General features: G+C 39.2%; 1 protein-coding gene across 1 annotated transcript in view; it reads right to left on the bottom strand.

Annotated features, from left to right (window-relative positions):
• SLC24A3 (solute carrier family 24 member 3) overlaps window positions 1-14,947 on the bottom strand; it is a 568,031-nt gene that overhangs the window by 88,703 nt on the left and 464,381 nt on the right. Inside the window, exon 7 of the mRNA XM_077486207.1 lies at window positions 5,309-5,383. Within this exon, the coding sequence (XP_077342333.1) occupies window positions 5,309-5,383 (75 nt within the window). The remainder of the gene's footprint in view (window positions 1-5,308; window positions 5,384-14,947) is intronic.

The following is a 14,947-nucleotide window of genomic DNA, read 5'->3' as shown; positions in this document are numbered from 1 at the left end:
GGTATGATAAAGTTTATAATATAATAAAGAATAATAAAAAATATTCAATAATGTAATCAAATCCTAAAACACTGAAAAAGGGACACTTTTTGGTTGCTATGGACAATCTCCAAATTCCAGGCAGAAAAAAACAGTATTTATAATATAAAAGTGCATGCAGGGCACTGCACAGACCACTAGGGACAAAGGGGGTGTGTATTTTTTAATACAGCACTGTAATCTGTAAGATTACAGTGCTGTGTGTGTTTTGTGTACTTTTACTTTTTTGAATTTGCCGCCGTTCTCCGCTCCCGTGCGCCGTAACGTCGCAGGGAACGGAGCTCGGCGGCATTCGGCACTGTGAATCGAGCGCAGGACGGCTCGATCACACAGCGCGGCGGACATCGCTGGATCCAGGGGACAAGGTGAGTAACTCTCCCTGTGTCCTCCCCTGCATTGAGCGAAGCGATCCCGAGTCTGGCTCGGGGTTACCGCTCCTGTAATTAAAATCCCAACCCGAGCCAGACTCGGGATTACCGCTAGGGGGGTTAATGTTGGGTTTTTAAATCCCAAGACATCCGAATGAGCTAAAAACAAAAGCAAACATTGTTAAAATGTTTTATGGTTTATTCTTACCTAAAGCACATACAGTGGTGTGCGTTAACACATGTGCATTGCAACATGTTGGCATGTGTTTTTGACACATGTGTTCCATTGTGGCTACTTGTGTACTAGTGGCTGATCTAAAAATCTCTACATATAAATACACAAATATGGACAAGCTATCATTAAAAAAAATAAAAAATATAATTATATATATATATATATATATATATATATATATATATATACATATATATATATAAAGGAAAACATTGCTAGAATAAGTCAAACATATACATCAACAAATACACCATACATGCATACCCCACTTTTGAGTACACAATGGGATTTATTTACTAAAGCTAGAAAGTGCAAAATCAGGCTCACTTCTGCATAGAAACCAATGAGCTTCTAACCCCAGCTTGTTCAATTAAGCTTTGGTAATAAAACCTGGAATCTCATTGGTTTCTATGCAGAAGTGAGCCTGATTTTGCACTTTCCAGCTTTAGTAAATAAACCCCATTGCGTACTTAAAGTGGGGTATGCCTGTACTTTCCCTTTAAACTGTTACTATCTATACAATGACCCTTGAGTAGTTAAGAAACTTTACTGAAGTTAAATAAGAAGAAATTGAAGAATTGAACCCCCCACCCTGATACCCAACTTTATTTGTAACTTGTTAATGTTCTTATCACTTTTGCCATATATCAACAGGGTTAATGTGTATTCATTGTAAAAGATCAGATTTTTAGATGAAGTGCACAAGGGCATTACAATTAAGATGCCTTGGTAAATTAAGAACAGTTGGTAATTGCTTTCAGCTATACAAAGACGCCAAACAGGTGCTCTGTTTGTGTGCCCAAACCAACATCTTTTCATTTACGTATATAAACCAAATCAATAGTTCTTGTTCAAAAGTACTCATCCCCACGTAATGGTTAAAATTCTAGGCTTATAGTTTTAAAAGGTTTTTGTGGTCAATAGTTGAAGCTAATTTAGGCCTATACACCACTCATAGTTACTAGGCGTAGTGTATAGGCATGAATTAGATTGATCCATTGACCACTAAAAACTATGCAACTTTCTGATTATTGATTTGGAATGCTATTACAAAAACACGAATGTGGTACCTATCCAGCCCATATACATGTATGGACATTGCCCAAAACATATTGCAAAGAAGTTTTTATGTATACAGTTGTGCTCAAAAGTTTGCATACCCTGGCAGAAATTGTGAAATTTTGGCATTAACCTCCCTGGCGGTATGATTCAGTCTGGAATAAGGTGCTGAAAGCGGTACAATTATTTTGCATGGAAATCTGGCTTTTATTTTGTAGTCCTGTAATTCTTAGGAATAACGCTCTGAAATCTCTTCAAACCAGAGTCTAGCGGACACCCCGGGTATGATAACGTTTATAATATAATAAAGAGTAATAAAAATTATTCAATAATGTAATCAAATCCAAAAAAAAATGAAAAAGGGACATGTTTTGGTTGCTATGGACAATCTCCAAATTCCAGGCAGTAAAAAACAGTATTTATAATATAAAAGTGCATGCAGGGCATTGCACAAACCACTAGGGACAAAGGGGGTGTGTATTTTTTACTACAGCACTGTAATCTGTAAGATTACAGTGCTGTGTGTGTTTTGTGTGTTTTTACATTTTTGAATTTGCCGCCGTTCTCCGCTCCCGTGCGTCGTAACGTCGCAGGGAACGGAGCTCGGCGGCATTCGGCACTGTGAATCGAGCGCAGGACGGCTCGATCACACAGCGCGGCGGACATCGCTGGATCCAGGGGACAAGGTAAGTAACGTTACCTGTGTCCTCCCCTGCATCGAGCGGTGCAAGCCCGAGTCTGGCTCGGGGTTACCGCTATTGTAATGAAATTCCCAACCCGAGCCAGACTCGGGATTACCGCTGAGGAGGTTAATATTGAAAATATGATCATGCCAAAAAAACTGTCTTTTATTTAAGGATAACAATGACACGAAGCCATATATTATCACATAGTTTTTTGGATCCTTATTAAATCATAATCATAACAGAAATCACCCAAATGGACCTGTGGGTTTTCCTTTGTATCCCAAACAGTTTCTGTATCAGTTGTGGCTTAAATCTTTCTTGATCTACCTGACCTTGGCTTGGTATCAAGAGATCCCTACATTTTCCACTTCTTATTAAGTGATTGAACATTACTGACTGGCATATTCAAGGCTTTGGATATCTTTTTATATCTTTTCCATCTTTGAAAAGTTTCATTACCTTGTTACGCAGGTCTTTTGACTATTCTTTTCTACCTCCTCATGGCTCAGTGTCTAGCCTGCTTAGTGCATACCTGTGAGAGCTAACAAACTCATTGACTATTTATACACAGGCACTAATTGTGATTTACAAAGCCACAAATGTGGGAAATTAACCTTAAGTTGTCATTTTTAACCGGTGTGTGCCACCTTCTGTGTCTGTACCAAGGCCAAACATTCCAGGGTATGTAAACTTTTTATCAGGGCCATTTGGGTGATTTCAGTTATAATTATGATTTAAAATGGACCCAAAAAACGATGTGATAATAAATAGCTTCATGTGATTACTATCCTTAACTAAAATATCGTTTTTCTGGTATGATCGGTTATATTTTCAATATCAATGCCAACATTTCACAATTTTTGCCAGGGTGTGCAAACTTTTGAGCACGACTGTATTGTCTAAACTTACACTTTAGTCAAAACTGGAAATTACGCCATAGCTCCCAACTGTCCCTAATTTGGAGGGACTATTTATTTGAAACCCAATTTCAGTCTTTCACTATTTTTTCTCACTGTCTTTCTTTGGTATGATGTACATACTACCCCATAAAAAAAATATTATTTAACAATCAATCCAACCCAATATCTAACCTGCTGCAGTTGTTATTTTGAAATGCCAGTACAAAGGAAAACTAGTGGTGAAAAATATATTTGTGAGATTAACCATTTTTAACCTTTAACATTTTTTTGTGTATTCATTCTTTATTGTGCGTGCAGCTGGAGCATATCAGGGGTATGTTCTTTTCCTACATACTTTGCACTATAATGTGTGCCTCCTTCCCATATCAAAAAGTTGGGGGATATGATAAAGGTTTGATAAGCATACAGTAATGCAGTCAAGCCTTCCCAGTATTCTATTTCTCTATAGTTGGCCCCAGGCGTCTTTAATATTGATTGGACCCTGGGCAAACATTTTCTTGGGGCCCCCTCCCATACAATTTCTTCACCTGCTTTGAGGCATACAATAAATAGCAGCTAGACTTAAAATCAGATCAGGCAGCGATTGTGATTGGTTGCCAGAGGTTACAGTATATCCTCACTGCTTACTGATTGCTAGAGGTTATAGCACATGATTTCTGCTTGTTGATTGGTTGCTAGAGATTACTGTACAGTAATACTGCTCACTGATTGGTTGCTAGAGGTTACAGCACATAATCTCCTCACTGCAGGGAGCCCAATATATACATATGAATGCTGCCTTTATTTACATATCTATGCCGCTGAATGCAGCTATATACATATGAATGCTGCTGCTATTTACATATGAATGCATGTTATTTGCATGTAAACACAGGGTCTTCAGGTGAGTCATCTGTACACAACAATAGGGCAGAGCTAGGTACAATTAGTAGGAGCACTTCACACTGAGATCTCAGGACACAGCACGGGACTAAAACGTCAACAGTCAAGGGAATTTAAACTGGGATAGTTGGCAAGTATGAGGCAGCTGCTGTGGGCCCCACAACAATGACAGGGCCCAGGGCAGCTGCCCCTTTTGCCCTGCCTTAAAGACGGCCCTGGTTGGCCCCCTCCTTTCTTAAAATTCACTTGTTGCCAGTGACAAGGTGTTACCAGTGCGTTTAGAAGAGGCCACATGACTGTGAACAAACTCTCTAAGAAAATATACTTTCAAACACTTAATTAAAAAAATAGAAACCAATTTTCATATTGTACCAGTCATTTGCATTCACTTGAAATGTCATCTGTTGAGTTTACATCTGCTTTAGGGTATCTCTAAGAAAAAACTGTTTAAATTCTTACAGGAATAACAAGAAGAAAAACTATAATTAATTTGGGCTTTAAGGTCAGTTCAGCCTATTTTCACTGATGTTATCAGTTCCCTGTTTCAAAGTTACCTGTTTAAAGAAATCTGTCAAAAGAATAACATGGAAATTGCTATTGTAGGACTTATGATATTTCAAAATTTACCATAGAATTTTATATTACATAAACCTACAAAATGTTGTAAAACAAGAGTGCTCAACCTTTTGATCACGATCTTAACTTAGAAACCAGAATCTTTTCAGGGAGTACCCGGGTTTTCAGGATATCCAACATAATGACTCCTGAATTGTATTTTCTTGGACTGCAGAACAAGGGAAAACTGACACTTGGGTTCCCAGAGCAATGTAAAATGGCTGTCCGTGTACCAGTTGTTCGGAGAAAGTACTAATTTTCCTACCACCTTAAGCAAGAACATATCCCACGGCTAAGGCTTGCTAGTAGTAACAGATATATAGGTTTTTCCCTATAGTATCTCAAATGAGGAGAGGGTGCTACTAAGATTTACCACTATTTCCTGCTTATTTTAAAAAAGTACATAAAATCAATAAACATCTATAATAACATATGTTAAAAAATATGTTTTATAACATGATCAGTTAATTACCATTCATTAGAAATAGTGGTACATATACTTACCACAATGAGTGCGATAACAGATAGCGTGTAATATGAGGCATCTCGTAACAAGCTCCATGAGGACAAGACGACAACCTGCCAACATACAGACATTAGAAGTGTTAAAGCAGTTGAACTGGAAGGTCACTAAAGATGCACACTGCAAAAAATTCAACAATGAGACCTCATTGTTAAAAAACTGGAGAAAAGCAGACATTTTTGTTGCCCTTCATAAGCAAAAACAGTTCAGCTTGAATACTCCAATCTGTAAAACACACTCTACAAGTAAAATCTGCATTGTTACTTTGGCAAAACCATCTCTTGTCCTTCCTAAATTTAATTTTAGTTCATTAGTCATAAATTCTGCAGCAGTAAAACAAACTCAGGTGTAATTGTTGTAAGAGAAAGCCATAGGGGGAAAGCATACATACCTATGTTCGCAAAAGAACCTTGCCTGCCGAGTAACCCATATATAAAGCTATTTGATTAGCAACGTTGTTCACCACAAGTCTCCTAGATTGCCTCTGGACCTAAAGGAAAGTTTTAGGTCAAGGCCCCATGCGATTTGAAGAAACCTAAGATGTCGAATGTTTCTCAGTTTGCGGGAATGAATTACACCCTTCTTTTTCAACTGGCATGATCATAAAAAAGCATCTTCTGAATGAAGTTGCATTTAGATGGCCTTCAGAGAGATCATGTGCTGCTCGCCTTCCAGTTTGAAAGATGCCCAGCATTATTTGACCCAATTCCTATGAGCCAATGATGTCAAAGCTCTACCTCCTGCCCTAGCTTCACAGGAGAATGCTGCAGAGAGCAGCGCCATGTAATGAGAGCATTTAGGATCCATTAACAACTAAAGAAAGAAGGGAGTAAAGGGGACTGTTACCAGGCAAGATGTGGAAAAATCTGCTCCAGTGAGGGAGCGGGAAAAATTTAAGTGGGCCTGGTGTGCCTAGAGTTGGGTTTAAATCCTACTGCCTGAAATCTATGTACAAACTAAAGCCTCATACACACGATCAGACTTTGTACAAACTTTCCCATGAATTTTTGTACAAAGTGCGTCAGCCGAGAACTTGTATTGCATACACACGTCAGAACTTTTTCAGCCAACTTTCACCAAATCACGTGATTTTTCTGCTCTTTACCGCCACCTTTGGTCAACTTCTGTATTGTTGTCTGATCTTTTGAATTGGTTCTAAGCATGCGTGTTTGTACTTTGTACAAAAGTCCTATGGTTTTCTGTACACACGATCAGACTTTGCTCCATCGGAATTTTGTTGCCAGAAAGTAGTCAGATGAAAACCGAAAAAGTTTGTCCGATGGAGCGTACACACGGTCGTATGTTGCTCCAAAACAGCTAATTTGCATGTTTGTTGTCAAAAAGTCTGATCTTGTGTAGGGGCCTTTATAAACATGTTAGTGGAATATAATTAATATGTATAAATGTGCATAAAAACTAATTTTTAAAAACAAACTACTGTCTTTGATGTGCAACAGTACAAATAACTGAATCCATGTTGAAGGATAATTGATAATTAAAGTAGCCAGTCATGAAGCTGCGTTTATTCAAATTTATTCTTGCTGCCTTTTTAGGCTGACTATAATGCCTGTCTGCAGCAGTTGTAAATATTGTGTTTCTAGCTAATAGTAAAGGAACATTAGTCTAACCAATCAGGAAAGGAAGGATGCTGTTATTGCATTAAGGTAGATTTAACTGCAGCTGTGGACATCTGACTTCTGAAGCTAAAGTTGATGTTAAGACAGAGTTTTCACAGCTGCTATTTTGGGATTGAGAGCTTTGACATATAGGAGGAGCTATAGGAGGAGCTTATAAAAGCTCCTAAGCATAGGTATTATTAGGAATACAAGAGTCACTCGATTGTATATTCACTTTTTTTTTTTCCCATCATTTTTGCTAATGCTTTCCTCCCTGCTTTCTGGATAGTTGAGCACATGCTTTTTAAATGTGACATACAATGCAAAGTTTATGTGTATATATGCTTTGTTTTTTGAATTTTAACTCTGATATATCTCATTTCAGATAGTGAGATTTATTGTTGTTCTCTCTTGCTAAGTCTGCTACCTTTTTCCTTGTCCTGAGGAAGCCTTTATGGCAAAATGTAGACGCAACGCACAAGGGCTCAATGTACAAATTATATAATTTCATATGATTTTTATATTGTTATGATATTGCATTTTTCTACTTTCCTATTTGCTTCCATGCCTTAAAAGTCTGACCTGTTGATATCTATTTGGTATCTTCTTTGTTTTCCCTTGATATATTACGGATGTGGCATTGTGGGTGCTCACTCCTTCCTATTTCAATGTTTGATTGTACTCATGGGTAGGCTTTATGTACACACTGGAGAAATTCACAATAGTCTCAAGAAGCAATTGGACAGGGATACTAGACATATGAGGTTCGTGGTCATATTACCAAAAAAATTGAGTAGTATAGGGGTAGATTAAGCCAAAACTTTATATTTTAGCATCACCTTGCAGTAACAGATTTTATCAGAATTGTAGCTATTGGCTGAAGTGCAATGATTGATCAATGTAGGAAGCATCACAATACCTTGTTACATTTCCACATATTTCAAATAAGCATAATAATGTTCATGTTTCTGTCTCTGAAGTGGGAACCCCAGGTGAGGGTCACAACTATTGTTCCACTGATTCCTCCATAGACTGCTAAATCGAAACTCCTTGTGGAGACCCATACTCCAATGATTAAACAGTTATTTATAGCTGATAAGCAGCAAACTGCTGTCTTAGTAACTACAACAAACCTTAAGATGTTACTTCTTAAGGAGGTGAAGGAACTAGTTGGTCATTTGGGAGTCATTAAATGTGCTCTTATAGCTCTTGTCACATAACCATTAGAAGTATGTTGTAAGGGAAAAAAAGTAATAGATTATAGTAGTATGTATACAAATGGTATGGTCAAATCATTTATTTATTTACTTTTTATGTTTCATTACACAAATTACAATTATCTGTTCTTTTTCATTGCTGGAAATGTTCAGTGCAAAGTTCCCATGAACACAATTATTATAACAGCAGCTTTATTAGGTAGTTATCCATTGAGCGCTGGGATCAGTGATATATATATTGGCATATTATATCAGTGATATTTGCATTCTAGACAGCAATAAACACTTGACAGTGGTTCTAACCCCTCACCACTCTATCCAAAAAAAAAAATATACTATTGCAAAGGCTTTTTTTTATTTTCATTGCCCAAGAAATGTTCATAAATACCTAACGAAGTTTCTATTTCTTCCTGCGAGTGGGTGACAAAGCTAATCACGCCTCCCAATGCTGTGGTTATGTTGTCACATTCTTGTGCATGCTCCCACATTGGAAATGCAGGGCAGAGGGTGATGCGCACAGTGCCTGCAAGATCCTGTAGTCAGTCAGTGAGACCATGGGCAGCCAAGCATTCAGGCCCAAGCTGCATTGCTTTCCTAACAATGACGCACAGCCCTTAAGCTGATAGTGATGTCTCCCTCAATGACCAGAGACTTCCAAATTCAAGCCAACCCACAGCTCTAGCAAGCCCAGCCGAAGAAAGAGTTGTGGCAGTCACATGACTGCTGAAAAAATTTGTTAAATTAGGGTATTTAAAAACCTTTTTCCAGAACTTAATTAGCATCGTTTATATAAAGATGCTGGTACTACACCTTGTATATTACTTAATTAATGGGTTAGAAATATTTTAAAAATCAAATGATAACATGCAGGACATGGCTGGATTACATAATAAGCATGTGCTTAGGACACAAGGGAAGGGGACCCCACAAAGTTTTTTCTTGCTTCTGCTTGCTCCGTTACACTTTGAAAAAAGAAAAAAAAAAAAGAAAAAAAGAAAGCTAGAAGCAGATTGGTTGCCATACATAACTGCTCCAGTCTTAGTAATTTCCCCCTCATTATGTATAAATATACATATTCATTTAATATATACATATATATTTACAGTATACAGTATGCATATACAGTATACTGTATATTTATATATATATATATATATATATATATACAGTATATACACACATTTATATATGCACATGCACATCTATATATGCTATATGAAATTTACAACTCTATGCATGCTTCTGGAGGTTTTTAGATTAAATTCAGAGGCTTTTTTTTCTTTTGTTTTAACAAATTGTATTTCTAAATAAGGTATTTGACTAATCTGAACAACAAATATGCTTATTGAACTACATTAATGTAGAACTAAAAGCAAAACTTTTTATTCATCTCAAATAGAGTAAGGGAGGGTTATTACCCATCAGTTTTTTTGCCATATGTGTCCCTCTTTGGGTAGATTTCCATTCATTTCCTGTCCCACAGGCAAACAGGAAGTAAGAGGAAATCTCTTCAAAGTTTGGGAATCCTTGGTTGTCACCAGGGTCACAAGGCAGGAAGAATGATCACTTCCCAGTGGTGCAGAACATAGACAGGAGGTTCTGCTACTGTCCATGGTCCATGGTGAGAGAACTGTACAGCCATCCTAAATGGAACTCATTGGCTGAGTCATTATTTCTCTTTCTGCCATCAACCATTCCTATTTGACCTTAAAACAAAGGAACATGCAGTGCATGCATTCTTTCCACAAGCTTTATCAACAAGTCACACTCCGCTTCTGTTTTTTTTTTTTAAGTGTCAAATTCCATAATAAAAAGTTGTTTTAGGTGTAAACACCGTGTACTAAAATGGGTTTAGGTCACATCAGATTCTTTAAATTGTAGGCTGAGAAAAATCTGGATATGCTTACAACAAAAACGCACTTCTTTAGAGGCCCCCACCTAATGTTGACTATACAATCAAGGATAAAAGTAATTCCAGTCAAGTGAAAGCAATCATTGAGTTGCTAACATTGGTTTTCAGGGCAGAAAACCCGGCGTCTGTTTGCTTTATGGCTGAAAACTAGATTTAAAATGTGTTAATACTGATCCCATGCAAACAAACCCCATTCTCTTACCAATCACATTCCACAATAAACTCCAAAGGGCAATATCTGCCCTCATACATATCAAAATAAAAGCCTGTGGTTACATTCCCCCCTTCTCTCCTGGTAGATCGGATATTCGCACAACCAAGTTGCATAGTTATGCATTCATACTTAAAGTGGTTGTAAACCCTTACAAACCACTTTGACCTACAGGTAAGCCTAGATTAAGGCTTACCTGTAGGTCCAAGAAATATCTCCTAAACCTATATGGTTTAGGAGATATTTGCCTGAAAACAGGCACTGCTGTCTACGGCGCATGCGCAGGCGCACTGAGCGCGGCATTCTCAACGACGGAGCTGCCGCGCGTGTCAGCTCCCGTGCGCATGACAGTGGCGGAGCTGCGAGACCCCACCAAGAAGATGGATGCGGCGGACTACAGGGGACAGCGGCGACTTCGCTGGCTCCTGTGTCAGGTAAGTGATACATAATGGAATACTATGTGATGCATAGTAGTCCATTATGCTTTGCCTTTGCAGGGAATGAAAGAGGAAGTAAACTCATCAGGGTTTACTTCCTCTTTAACTGTATTGTAGATTGGTACTGCCACATTCCAAAGGGACTGGGTAATGTCAGACTTCCTGAAGAAGTCAAATGAAGAAACGCGTCAGTAGAAGTGACCTCTTCACACAGGCACACCCCGAAGTACCAAAATTATAATTTTAGGGGAACTTTTACTTTTGTTAAATGTTTATGTGAGTATAATCTTTTACAATAAAATGCTTTGTGGTATTAAACTTTACTACACTATGGAGGTCTCTGCTGGTCAGAGCTGTGAAACCGAAGGGATGGCTTTATGGTACCTTCCTGCAAGAGGAAAGTCCCGGTAGTGAGTACCTGGATGTCCTATCTGATGCCTATACCTAGGTAGAGCATTTCAAGACTCACTTGTTCTTAAGGGGGTCATGCAAATATAGTGAGCCTTTTTTCACATAAACTGTTAGAATCCTTATGTTTAAAGGGGCTGTTAATTGTTTTGCTATGTGAGTATTATAGATTATGAAGTTAATATACAGGTGATGTGTATAAGAGGTGCTCTGTGACCAGAACTGGAGGATTGGTGGAGAAGAGCTGGAAAATGTGGTGGTCCCTGCATGTGTAGAGAATCTCTGGAGAGGGGGACTGCTGTAAGGTCCTGCTGACATTACTTACCTGTGGAATGCACATAGACTCACTTACTTAACGAGTCAAGCAAATCTGGTAAGCCTTTCATTTAAACACAATATGTGAATCCTTATGTCTTTGGGCTTATGTCTTTAAAGGTGTTTTTAATATCTGTAGTTATAAGATTATAACACTCTGTGAGTAAAAACATCTTGGATTTTAAATGTACAGTATCTCACAAAAGTGAGTACACCCCTTACATTTTTGTAAATATTTAATTACTTCAATTAGGCAAGGATACTTTGCGAAGATCCTTCGGGCCAGTGGGTCAGTGTAAAGTGTGCACGTTTCTACCCTGTGAAAAGAAAGGGGCTCATTGTTTCTTCAGAGAAGGAGAATTCCAGAAAGAAATTGCTCTCTTGAAGAATTTCTACAAACACTCACAAGTAGGCCAGCTATTGCTCAGGCTCCAGCAATAACAGCAGGCATTCAGGAGAAGTGGTGTTGCCTTGGTGCCGCAGAGGAAAAGACACTGCGGGCATCAGTCAGATGGACTCTGCACCTCTTTATCCTAACTTGTGGGTCTGACTAGGATAGACAAGTGTCTGTACCTTGGTAATTGAGTCGGACTGAGTCTATTGCTAGTCATATGGTTCAAATGTGAAATGTGTCCTGTTAGTCAGACTAGGATGTTGTTCTGTTTTATCCATTATAGGAATACTACAAGAGGAGTCAAGAGTTGCCCTTAGGGGATAGATACATCTGCAATCTCCATGTGATGATTAGTGATAGGGATTGGTAAAGTGAGAAGGTCGCCTCTGAGGAGAGGGCAGTGTCACTGTACGTATATAGGGTGATGCTATATACTTGTGTTTCTTTTCTTTGCAGGCCTGCAAGAAATCTTCTTGCCTCTGTGGAGGTTGTCCTCAGTCCATTTGTATATACTGTATAATACACTATGTAGATGTTTTTGTTTTGATGATGGTTGTGAGCTAAGGAACATAAGGAGTGTACTCAGAATGCAACCAGGTAAGTATAGGAGAGGAGCTGAAGGCTGAGCCGAATCCTACTTAAAATGTATGCAAAAGCCTTGGTGGAAAGGGGTGAACCTAGATGTCCAATTAACCAAACAAATTTGTGAACAGCATTTTTTAACTCACTTATTTATAAGAGGTCATGGCAATCTGGTGAATCGTGTATTTTACTGATTTGTATCATTATATCACAGTCACGTTTTATGGTTGGCCTACATTCACTTTACTTTGCAATAGTTAAGGACCTCTCAAACCCTTCTGTGTGCTAGAATTCACTAGCAATTTTAAGATAAAAGTCTTGTCACTAATGCCGCGTACCGCGCAAGTCTTGAACACTAATGCCGCGTACACACAACCAGACTTTGATGGACTTGGTCTGGCGAACTGGAATCGATCAGACAATTCGATTGTGTGTGGGCTCCAGCGGACTTTTTCTTCCCAAAAGTCCAGCGAACCTAGAAATTAAACTTGCTTCAAATCTTTCCGACGGACTCGAGTCCGGTCGAAAAATCCGGTCATTTGTTTGCTAGTCCGACAGGCTAAAACCGACACTAGAGCAGCTATTGGCTACTGGCTATGAACGTCCTTATTCTACGTCATCATGTTTGAATCCGTCAGTCTTTTGGAGTGATCGAGTGAGGCCAAGTCCGTTCGTTTGAAAGTCCAGCGGACCTCAGCTGCAAAGTCCGTTGGATTGTCCGCCGGACCAAGTCCACCAAAAAGTCCAGTCGTGTGTACGTGGCATTAGATTATACCATACCTCTATAGACTTAGGTGATAAATCACACCAAAAAGAAACAGCTTTGCAATCTCCTACACCTTTTGAATAAATTTACCTAAAAAAAGTACCTTTCAACCATACAGTATTCGTATGTGCAGTAAGACTTTAAAAAGAGTTGATACACTCTGACGCCTTATTTGCGCTACTTCTTACATCATTTAACCCGCCCCTCAACCAATCACATTATTCTAAGCAAGAAAATGTTTTGTGTAAAAAAGTTGATCCTAAAAAGAAAGGACGTGGGGGAAGAAGGTTTTGTGTCTACAGGCTCCAGTGATGGGAGTCCAGCCCTTGTAGAATATTTTCCTACCACACACAAGCCATAAAAGTGTAAGAAAGTAACATATGGGGAGCCCAAACATAGAAGCATTTACTCGAATGGACAGTATTGTGTCTGAAGCAGTAGGATTGATTTACTAACGCAAATACGGCAATATCTTTGCAAGTAAAGTTGCACTTTGCAAGGTAATTTTCCCCAGAGCTTAGTGAATATGGTGACGTTTCACTTTACAAAGAATATCCAAACACATGCAAGCATAGTTACAAAAAAAAACAGCATTTTTGCTTGCACATAAGTGGATGATGGGTAGAGCTTTACCTCTAATGCCGCGTACACACAATTGAATTGTCCGGCGGAATTGGTCCGGCAAACAATCCGCCAGACTTTATAACGAATGGACTTGGCCACACACGGACGTTCTGAAAGTCCGGCGATTTCTAACACGATGACATACAACGGGACTAGAAAAAGGAAGTTCAATAGCCAGTAGCCAATAGCTTCCTTCTCGAACTTGCTTCAGAGCATGCGTCATTCTCAGTCTGCCGGACTAGCACACTGACGAACGGATTGTCCGCTGAAAGCCAAGTCCGGAGGACAAATTTTGAGTCAAAACTACTTTCTAAGTCCGCCGGACTTTACGATGAAAAAGTCCGCTGGAGCCCACACACGATCGAATTGTCCGGCGTACTGTGGTCCGGCGTACTGTGGTCCGGCGGACTAGGTCAATTCAAGGCCAATTAGTCAACTAGGACAATTCGATCGTGTGTATGCGGTATAGGCTTCACTAAACTCTGGGGCAAACTCCCTTGCAAAGTGCAACTTCATGTACAAAGTGAACAGCTTTTTTGTCTTTAGTAAATCAACTCCTTTGTGTCTCTAATCTATGTCCCTTATGCTGTTGTGCTTTTTATTCTTAATGTTTTCTTAAAGTAAATTTAGGCTTTAACAGTATTAAACCCAAAATGAAAAATACTGCAGATTACCAATCATTAGATGTGGTTTCATAAGTTTTGTTTTTTAAGACTTTTTCCCTCTGTTTTCACTTAGTGATCTGGCCAGTAACACATCTCCATCACTCTGAATGAAGAAGCACAGGTGCACCTTTGGACAACAGCATTCTTAATCTGGGGGAGGGAGTTTTATGCCGCGTACACACGATCAAACAATCCGGTGGAAAAGTCCGGCAAACTCAAGTCCGCCAAACAATCCCCCCGTGTGTAGCCTCTGGCATACTTTTTTGACCTGAAAGTACGGCGGACTTAGAATGCTGTGTTGCACTCCAATCTTCCCGCCGGACTCGCATTTCGGCAGACAATCCGGCCGTGTGTATGCCAGTCTGCCGTACTTTTGAAATGAGCGGACTTTTCCCGCCCGGAGAAAAGTCTGCTCATTTCGAGCGGGTCTCCAGGTAGGCGGGGCCCGCGAAGGAGACGTCGCTGGCCCTGCC

This window comes from Lithobates pipiens, unplaced genomic scaffold (assembly GCF_037356315.1).
Source record: "Lithobates pipiens isolate NorthernLeopardFrog02 unplaced genomic scaffold, aLitPip1_a1.2 Scaffold_18, whole genome shotgun sequence".
Classification (NCBI taxonomy): domain Eukaryota; kingdom Metazoa; phylum Chordata; class Amphibia; order Anura; family Ranidae; genus Lithobates; species Lithobates pipiens.
The sequence above is the reverse complement of the archived record's forward strand: the minus strand, read 5'-3'. Positions and strand labels throughout refer to the sequence as shown.